At 41.7% G+C, this 10,315-nt stretch overlaps 1 protein-coding gene across 1 annotated transcript in view; it reads left to right on the top strand.

The window, feature by feature from the left end:
• Positions 1 to 3,714: 3,714 nt before the first annotated feature.
• ube2g2 (ubiquitin-conjugating enzyme E2G 2 (UBC7 homolog, yeast)) overlaps positions 3,715 to 10,315 on the top strand; it is a 13,812-nt gene continuing 7,211 nt past the window's right edge. The window contains exons 1-3 of the mRNA XM_088083827.1: positions 3,715 to 3,875; positions 4,741 to 4,776; positions 6,172 to 6,217. Of these exons, the coding sequence (XP_087939953.1) occupies positions 3,833 to 3,875; positions 4,741 to 4,776; positions 6,172 to 6,217 (125 nt within the window). The 5' untranslated portion in view covers positions 3,715 to 3,832. The remainder of the gene's footprint in view (positions 3,876 to 4,740; positions 4,777 to 6,171; positions 6,218 to 10,315) is intronic.

The following is a 10,315-nucleotide window of genomic DNA, read 5'->3' as shown; positions in this document are numbered from 1 at the left end:
CGACGTCGGTTCTGGGTGCTGTACAAGGGACAGGAACTGTCGTACAGCTCTGGGTGAGCGGTGACGGCGATGATAAGCTGCTCCTCCATTGTTTCTGGCGGTTTGATTAGATTTTGCGAGGGAACACCAGGACGTCCATACGTCAGCACGTCGATGACGATCTCAACGCTGATAGGCTGTCGCGGCGCGTCTTTACGCGACGCCGCCGCAAAAGTTGAATTATTTCAACTCGAGCGTTGGACGCGAGGCGTTGGACGCGAGGCGTTGGACGCGACGCGAATTTCGCGTCCAACGCGACGCGAATTTCGCGTCCATCGCGTCGCCCGGCAAAATGAGGCGTCAAATCGTCTTTGCATTGACTTTGTATGTAATCTTGAGGCGCGATCATTTTTAATCGCGTTTGGTGGGTACGCACCGTAAGGAGATGGTGGTGACCTTTTCCAACAGGCAGAGACAGCTGGCCACAGCATCCTCCACCTCAATTCATGGGAAGCCAGTCGAACTAGTTGAGGAGTACAAATACCTGGGCACCATCTTTGACAGCTTGCTGAAGTTCTCCTCCAACACAGAGGAGATTCTCAAGAAATGTCAACAGCGGCAGTATCTCCTTAGGAAACTCAATTCCTTTGGAGTCAGCAGAAACATCCTGCAAACTTTTTACTACTCTTTCATTGAGAGCATCGCCACATTCTCCATAACCTGCTGGTTTTATTCAATCAGCCTCCAGAACAGAAACCGTCTGGAGAGCACCGTCAGAGTCTGCTCCAAGATCACTGGACTACCAATAAGAACTCTTTCCTCATTCTGTGAACAGCAAACAGTCAGGCTAGCAAACCGAATCCTGCAGGATCCCTCTCATGCTCTCCATGCTGCATTTGAGTGGCTGCCCTCGGGACGACGTCTCCGCTGCCCAGGCTGCAGGACACAGGGGAGGAGAGCAACCTTTGTCTCCAAGGCCGTTTTCCTCCTCAACTCCTCCTAACCCCCCTCTCCCTCCTCCACACACAAACCACACAGACTTTCAAAGCCGTGGAAAGAAAAAGGGAAAGGGAAGAAAAAAAAAAAAATGTTCATGTCTACCTCCTCTCAGTCGCACCTCATCAGTGAACTCTATGTTCCTTTATTACTGTAAAATTGTACATACAGACATATTTTATTCTTATTGTATTTTTGTCTATAACAGTCACACATGCCACACAACATACATACACACAACATACACACAAACATACACACACACATACAAACACACACACACACACACACATCTTACAATACACACACACGCACAGACAGACATACACACCACATGCACACACACACGCCACACGGACTTTCAAGCTGTGAAATTGTTTTTAAGCACAATTACCTCCTTTACATGCACCTTATTATTATTATTATTATTATACTTTATTCACCTATATACTGTATATACACAAATATTTAAATTATCTTTATTTTGATTTCTATTTTTTCTCTCCTTCTTACTTTCATCTTGACCTTATTGTTTGTCATCCTGCTCTGTGTGCCTTGAATTGCCCCCTGGGGACAAATAAAGTTTTTTGAATTGAATTGAATTGAATCTACAGAGCATCAGTGACCTCGGTGAAGTGAGGTGTCTGCAGAGCACAAAGGACACTGAAAGACAGCAAACACTGCAGACGCAGTCTGTTCACCCTGCTGCATTCTGGGAAAACATACGGAAGTATCTGCTGCTGAAACACCAGACCACAGAGCAGCTTCTCTCCTCAGACTGAGTCTCCTCCTTCAACGCCAATGTGAACTTTAACACGACACGCATTTAAACTCTCATTAGACACTGAGAGGACGTCACTGCAGTGCAGACGTGTGTGTTTGTGTCCTCTGTCACTGTTGACATGAGTTAACATGTTGTTTAATGAGCTCCACAGAGGACGAAGATCAGACCCCTGACAACAGCTGATCCTGTTCCTGGTCTCAGTGTTTCATAGTCACGTCTGTGTGTTTCTCTCAGCTTCATGTTTTCGGCTCCTGCACGTCCACGCTCTCATATTCACGTTTGTTTTTAGAGGTTCATGATTTTTGCATTAATCTTATATGTTGATGATCTTATGAATTGATGTTCTACAAACTTTCTTCTGTGTTTTATGTGGTAAAATAAGTTTTCTGAGGATGAATTTTATAATTTATATGAATGTTTTAAAATGTGAATGACTCCTTTATTATTTGAACTTATTGTATAAACTGTCCCTCTGGAGGGTCTTTTTGTTTTTTGGTCCAGCTGAAGTTTCTCCTGTTGTCTGTCTCCTCATGACGTCAGCGGACTTTAACGTGACCTCGGTGACGTCACTGACGCTCGCTCTTCTTCGTGTTCGTGCTGTTCGCCGACTCTCTGCTTGTTTACATCATATGTTCGCAACGAACACTTCGTCGGCAGATGTTCGCCTTCGTGGCGGCGGTTCTTATGAACTTTGCACCGCGGTGCTCCCCAAACTGCTGTCCGACCTGTTGCCGCGCGGCGGCCTCGCGAAGGTGTCCGGGTCCGCGTGCCCGGGTCAGGCGGTGCGGGTGAGTGCGCTGGGCGGCTCGAGCTTCCTGCTGCTGTCCGCCGTAGCGCTGGACCGCTACCTGTTCATCTGCGGCCCGCTGCGCTACACGGCGCTGGTGTCTCCTGCCGCTGTCGCGACGCCTGCAGGCCGCCGGGTACGGGACCGACACCGACTCCGGGACCTCCATCACCGCCTCCGTGCTGACGGCGGGGGTCCCGACCGTCCTAAAGCGGTCATCTACGGACTCAACTTGCACGATGTGTTCAGGCACGTAAGGAGGCTGCTGAGCAGCGGCAGAGGAAACTCTGAAACACCTGGAAACATCTGGAAACACCTTGAAACATCAGCAGTCTGCAGGTTCAGTACAACATCAGGACATCATGAGTTTTTCTGTCAGAAGACATAAACAGTGTTCATGAATCACCACACTTTATTATTAGTTTGTTAACTCCGGACTGCACATTTATTATAATTTGATATAAATAATAACACAGTGAATCTATGAAATGTTTCCACCTGAACTCACCTGATCACCGTCAGACTTCAAAGGCAATTATTAGATTTATTTTCTGTCAGTCTATAAAGTTTTGCTGATGCTTTTATTTTCTCATCAAACAGATTTCCTGCTGATTCAGACACTGCAGAAATATATAAAAATACACATCAGTATTCAGGTTTTTTAATGTCACACAATGTGCAAAAAATCACAACTGACTGCATATATTTACTGTTACGAAAATAATATATACAAACATTTGGAAATGAAATCATTTAAATGTATCCATAATTCTCATTCATGTGTAAATACAATAAAATAATAAGATGAATAAAAAAATAACAATGTCATTCATGGACAGAGGGAATTGCTGTGTGCTGTACAGCCAAATGCAATCTGTGCTATATCAGGCTTTATTATTCACACTGAATTGAACAATATGAAATGTAAATATAATATGTTTGACTCTGTTTATTGTCATTTTTAGTGCAGTTCAGCATTTAGTTGTCAAAATATTGCTGTGGTTTTTATTCATGTGATTATATACTTTAGTAATAATAATAATAATAATGATAATAACAATAACAATAATAATAATAATAAATGTATTTATTGGATTTTTAAAATATTTTTTTAGTCCTCCAGCGGCTGCAGTGTGGCTGTCCTCCTGCAGGGGGCGCTGTGGCTGACTCTCACACAGAAACGACCGGAAATGCGCGCTGGATCCGCCGCTGCGGGGACGGATCGGGACTGATTCGTACAAAGTAAAAACTCTGCGCTGATTTTTGTTTTTTTCCGTTAAATCGGGATGGCCGGCACCGCGCTCAAGAGACTCATGGCGGAGTATAAACGTAAGTTAGCGGCACCGACCGAGATCTCGGTGCGCCAACGGGAGAGCTGCTGTCGTTAGCAATAGGCTAGGCTAACAGAGACGCCCCTGAACCAAATCCCCTTTAAGAATCTGTAAATTTAGAGTTCAACTCCTGATAATAACGTTCATGTATTTAAACAAACTCGGAACTTATGATTAACGGTTCACATTTAACTAAAACTCGGCTTCATCGTCTTACATCCAGAAGCCCAAATGTCGGTGATATTACACTTTCTAAAAGTTGTTTTTGTGGCTCCGGTATTCCCCTCATCAGACCATAACAGCACACTGACTTCTGAATCTAAGATTGATTTATCGCAAACGGAGTGCAGAGAAGCATTTTGTTTTTCTGCCGAAATAAAGATTAAAGGTCTTGACTGCGCTTTGGGGTCGTATTTCTAAATAAATTGTGTTATTTATAAGATAAGCTGTAATAATCTTAAATTTGATAGTTTTTAAACGGAGTTTGGTTCAGCTGCAGTTTTCGAAGTGAGCTGCCTGCTGTGTTAGCCAGGATGATTAGCTTCGGTGTTATATTAATATTTCGTCCAGTTTGATCTTGTTAGTGTTGGTATAAGTGTGTGTGTGATGATTAGTGTGTGTTAGCTCGTCAGTGTGAGCAGCTGTTCCTCCTCTGAGTTAGCTGTTAGCGTGTTAGCTCAGCTGTTTGCACTCATGTTGTTTTCTCTGCAGATTTATAACAGACAGCTTTAGTTTTAAATGTGTCGTCACAGTAAACTTAACTCACAGGGTTAAGTCTGATTAAACGGGAGGTCAGGGGTCAAGCTAGTTTTGTGGCATGCTAACATGAAACTAATCTGTGTGTGTGTGTGTGTGTGTTGCAGAGCTGACTCTGAACCCACCTGAGGGGATCGTTGCAGGTGAGTCTGAGCTCATCATGTCTGTTATTGAGTCTAAAACAAATGATTACTTTAATAGACAAAGTGAAGTTGATGTTTATGGTTTTAACCCCTTGGTGCCCACTTTAATATCACACACACTCGTGTCACTCTGCACACAAAATGCACTTTTCAAAATCAGTCTTTAACAATATTCTACATTAATCAAGATGAGTTGTTAACCAACGTCAGTCCTAATCATAGATAAGAGCTGAGTGTTTGACAGCCACAGCGCCAAAACAGACACATCAGCAGGGGTGAAAGGCGACTTTGTGTTAGTTTCAGCTTTAATCAGACTTTGGATGAATTATTTAGAAACAGCAGGACGCATCGCTCCGTGTCTCATCCGGCCGCTCGTGCTGAGCTCTCATTATTATTACCAGGGGCAGATGTAATGTTTTGGGGGCCCGGGGCCACCAGCACATGAGCTTATTTTCAGCCTTTCTGTAACTGTGAATGTCGGCAGGCTGTCGGCAGCTATAGGAGAAGTAGGCCGACTCAAAAGTTTTTAATTCCTGAGTAAAATGATTAACAGCACAGAAGTTTGACAGAAGCTGAAGTCAGAGTCCTGCAGTCAGGAGAGGTTGGACTATTATCAGCACAATGTGCTTCAATTTACCTGAAGTTTGTTTCAGATGGAGCTTTTCATTTAATATATATATGATATGATATAATGGCGGAAAATTTAATAAATAATAATAAATCATATGTTTATTACACTCAAACACACCATGGTCACATGACACTGTGTCAGTGAACTATGAGGACAAAAAACAAACCACAGAAAAAAGAGCAAAAAGCAAAATAATCATTCATTGATCGTAATCAAAGTAAAATGTTCAATAATGGTGATACTGATTTTAGGTTTGAGGCTCGGACCTTTGCTGGGAGGACATTTTAGTACCTGGACCTCTGTGAGTTTTAGTAGAATAGGTCCTCCAGCTGGTGATGCTGCTCTACAGTATATTTGTCATGTTCAATGTCTGACAGAAAATAAATATTTAACCTAAACTAACCTGATGATATCTTCATATCTCACTGAGGAGTCAGAGGAACCTTTAAGCTCCACAGAAACACTGATTCGATTTATATCGTGATAAATATCGATATCGACTGAAAAAAAAATATTGTGATAAGACTCCATATCGCCCAGCCCTATTAACTAATAATCAGTATCTTTATCAGCCCTGAAAAAACAGTATTTGACCCCTGATATGTGTGTGTGTGTGTGTGTGTGTGTGTGTGTGTGTGTGTGTGTGTGTGAGAGAGAGAGAGAGAGAGAGAGAGAGAGAGAGAGAGAGAAGCTCAGACAGTAAACTCTTTGTGTGTGTGTGTGTGTGTGTGTGTGTGTGTGTGTGTGTGTGTGTGTTTCTTTAGGTCCAGCCAACGAGGAGAACTTCTTTGAGTGGGAGGCTCTCATCATGTGAGTACACGTTTATGTTGGTTCGACAGCAGCGTCACCATGGCAACAAGCGTGTGGTCAGACAGAACAGCATGTAAACAGGAAGAATCAGGGTTCACAGATCAGATCCAGACTTAAAGCTGTCCACATACTTTTGTCAGGGAGCTGCAGTCAGCCTGCAGGTCAGAAACACAGATGAAATATTAATTTAACTCTTTAATCTCTGATGAAAATCACTTGAACATTTTGTGTTGGTGAGTTTGCAGATTAATTATTCTGTTGTCTTAAAAAGAATCTTAAAATCTGAGAAATGAACATGAATCTGTGTTTTTGGGTTAAATGAAACAGCCGAGCAGAGATCGGGTGTGATGCTGGATGTGGCCAGCAGGTGTCGCTGCTCTCTCAGTAATCACACTGTGACTCAGAGCACATTTCAATAAACTTTTAAATAACGCTGAATATAAAACTGAAAACATAGAATCCAACTTTATTTACAGCCTTACCAGGGTTTGTTAACCCCTTGAAACCCGAGCAAAGTGTCATGATTGGTTCCAGAAATACGAGATATTGCCCATAAATTTGCAAGGAATTAGTAAAACATTAAAAGGACATTACCTGAAAATAAGAAAAAAAGGAAAAGAGAAAATGACCCCAAGAAAGTACTGAAAATTAAGAATTAAACACATATATTTTTCTGAAGCAAATATATATTTATTTAAACAAAATGAATATAGTTTTCTGGATATTATTCTCCTATTTTTTGATAAAATTTAAAAAAAATTCACTGCAGCTAATTTTCAGGGCAATTTCCTGTTGCCTTTTATGTATTTTACGTTGTTTAGTTTTTTAACTAAATTTTTGCAACTCACCAAGTGGCCTGTTGCCTTTTATCCATGTTTTGGAAAGAATTCCCACCAGTTTTCTCAGGTCCCAGACGTTTAACTGTTTGTGAAAGGCATCAACAAAACGATTCAGTTTCGAAAGGGTTAAAGAAAAAAGGCTGCAGATGACACGGAGGGTTAAAAACCCGCTCATCTCCTTTTGTCGATAAATCTTTTGGTTGATTTTTAATAAACGTTTGATCCCGTCAAACAGCAGAAATCTTTAGTTTCTGAGCGTCAGAGAGCCGATGATTTCTGTGATCGTATTCGGATCGTAAAGTTCAGACTCAGAGAAGAAAAGATGAAACACGTCTGCGTGAAGCAAAGTCTGAATTTTTTTCACATTTTCTTCACACAGATTTCTCTCTTCTGGAGAAACAGTAAATATAAATATATAAACATTAACAAACAGCAACACGTGTTCTGTATGTCCGCAGAAATGAAATTAGATGGTTAAAACCCGACACAGTTTGTGTCAATAACATCGTCGTCCGTGTTTTCATCGTTACTGCTGTTGTCGTTGTTGATTTTGTTGTTATTGTTGTCATCACTGTTGTTAATAGTGATTGTTGTTGTTATTTTCATAATTGTTCCTGTTGTTTCTGTTATTGTTGTCATCCCTGTTATAATCGTTGTTGTTGTTGTTGTTGTTGTTGTTGTTGTTGTTGTTGTTGTTGTTGTTGTTGTTGTTGTTGTTAGCGTGTCAGCAGTGTCAGTCTACCCTTTAATTTAAGCTGCAGCTCCTGACAGTCCCACAGAGTGACATCATCGTCACCACATCCCATAATTACCTGAGACGGCCCTCAGGTGTACCTGTCTCTCTGTCAGCTGTGACTCTGTCTCTGACCGTCACCATAGCAACAAAGTTTAGCCATATTAACTCTGATCTGATGATGTTTTCAGCAGCAACGACGACGATTTACAGAAATGATTTTTATAACTGACCTCATTTAAGAGTTTTTAATCACAAATGTCCAAACAGGCACATGATTGTTTTTTTTATGTTCATCTAAACTGACATTTTACAGTGATTTCTGTGCGCTGACGTGTATTGATATCGTGAGATCCATAGTTAGCAAAGAAACCGCCTGTGCTGTTCATCAAAGATCTGACCGTGAAAAATGTCATTAATGTCGCCTCAGTCCAAAATCTTTCAATAATTTTGTTTTGTTCAACCAAAAAATGGCAAAGATAATGACTATAATTTTGAACAAACAAAAAAAAGAAAAAAATCTTGAACATGGAACCAGGACGTAGTTTTCTTAAAATACTTCATAATAAATAAAAAGCAAAATATTGGTGATAGAAATTGTAGGTAGGTAACTTTGTGCTGATGGACTAATAACTGTAGTGTAGAGGCGCTCTTTAATGTCTGAAGTTTTCATTCATATCTGAGGATGTGTGAGGATGTCAGACTGAATCTGATCAATAACGCGATCAGCTGTTGGTCTGATCATAAATCCTCCGTCAATATTTCAGGAGAAATCTGAGCTCAGACTTCCTGCTCTGAGCGCCGCTGACTTCAGATCAGTTCTATGAACAGATATGACTTCATTTATTTAAATCTATCTGATGATGTTCGATGGGTTCACAGATTGTATCTCAGATGATGTGTTCGGCCTCTCCGCACGCACCGTTTACCTGCAGGCACCCAAACTGCTCGCACCTGATTGGTCAGCTCATCTCGGACCACAAACGGAAACCAGAACGCGTCTGATACCAAAATCTGGTCCCGTCGTCTGCAGATTTATAGATCTGACTTTAACAGACGGTGACCTCTGTGTTGCTGTCAGACTGATAAACTCCTGCCTCAGACCTGCTGACCGGCAGCCAATCAGAGAGCGCCATTCTGCTTGTGGTCACTCACCTGTTAAGCTGATGAGGAGTAAAAATAACCTGCAGATCAGATGGAGAAAAAGATAACTGATGAGATATTCAAACATCCTCTGAAGGCTGATAATCACCACACAGCTGCAGGACTCTCTGCACATCACAGTGATGAAAACATCTCAGATACAGCAGCCGGGAGGAACGGCCGATTATTGATCACTGATCGTCACCCACTCGTCAGTTACTCGTCACGTGATGCAGCTCTCTAACACATCGCTCCAAAATCTTCCAGATGTTCAACCACCTGAAGGACACGTAAACTCTATCAAACACTCAAAACAACCTCTGCAAGGGTCGCTAGAACCTCCTGAGACCTCATAAACCACCCAGAGGGCTGCACAAATCTCCCAAAAAACAGGTAGGATTCCTTAGACAACAACTATAACCTCCTGCAGAAAATGTAGAACCTCCAAATGGATGGCTAAAACTTCCGCAAGAACAGCTTGGACCTCCAAAATGAACGCTTGGTCATCTTTAAGGACTCCTAGAACCCATTTTTTGACGCCTAAAACAATCCGTATCACCGCTCGAACCACCTCAGTGACCAGTAGAATCTCAAAGGACCCCTAGATCTTCCAAAAAGACTCCTAGAACATGTACAAAGACGGCTAAAACCCCTTAGAGGACGGCTAAAACTTTCCAGTGATCTGCTAAAACTTCCTAAAGGACAGTAAGAACCACGCGAAGGACTACTAGAACTTCATAGGATCCTTGGAACCTCATAAAAATCAGTCAGAACTTACTAAAGGACTGTTTGAACCTCTTCTTTGGCCTCAGTGACAACTAGAATTTCCCAAAGGCCCCCTGAAACCTCCGACAAGACTGCTAACTCCCTACTATGTTAAGGAGCTATGTTAAGGACCACTAGAACCTATGAAAGAAAAACTAAATCCTTTGAAAGGAACCCTAAATCCTCTAATAGGGCCTCCAAAAAGACAGCTGAACCCTTCTACAGGAACTGGAACCTCTTACTAAACTACAAGGACCACTAAGACTAAGACCCAATGGAACCCAACATGCTGCGTTGGGTATTGGTGCGGTAGAACCCTCTAAAGAACCAGACAGAGACTCTCATTTATCAAACAGTCCTCTAGATTTGTGTGTTGTGTTGTTCTGGTTCTGTCTTTTCTCTGTTCTTCAATTTAAAGTCAGATGAGGTTCTGTACTGTTTTCTCTGATGCGTCCTGTTTGAGCTGCTCGTGAAACAATCTAACCCTGTTCTTTTTTTTTCTTCTTTTCAGCTTAACCTAAAAAGAAAAATCTCAACTTTCAACAGAAAGATACAACATTATACAAAATAGTGCTTCGACTTTCAACAAAAAATAATCTTGCCTTTCGGTAAAAAATT

The sequence above is a fragment of the Plectropomus leopardus genome, chromosome 10 (assembly GCF_026936395.1).
Source record: "Plectropomus leopardus strain MGB_pleo_1.0 chromosome 10, ASM2693639v1, whole genome shotgun sequence".
Lineage (NCBI taxonomy): Eukaryota > Metazoa > Chordata > Actinopteri > Perciformes > Serranidae > Plectropomus > Plectropomus leopardus.
This window is presented reverse-complemented; position numbering and strand designations above follow the sequence as displayed.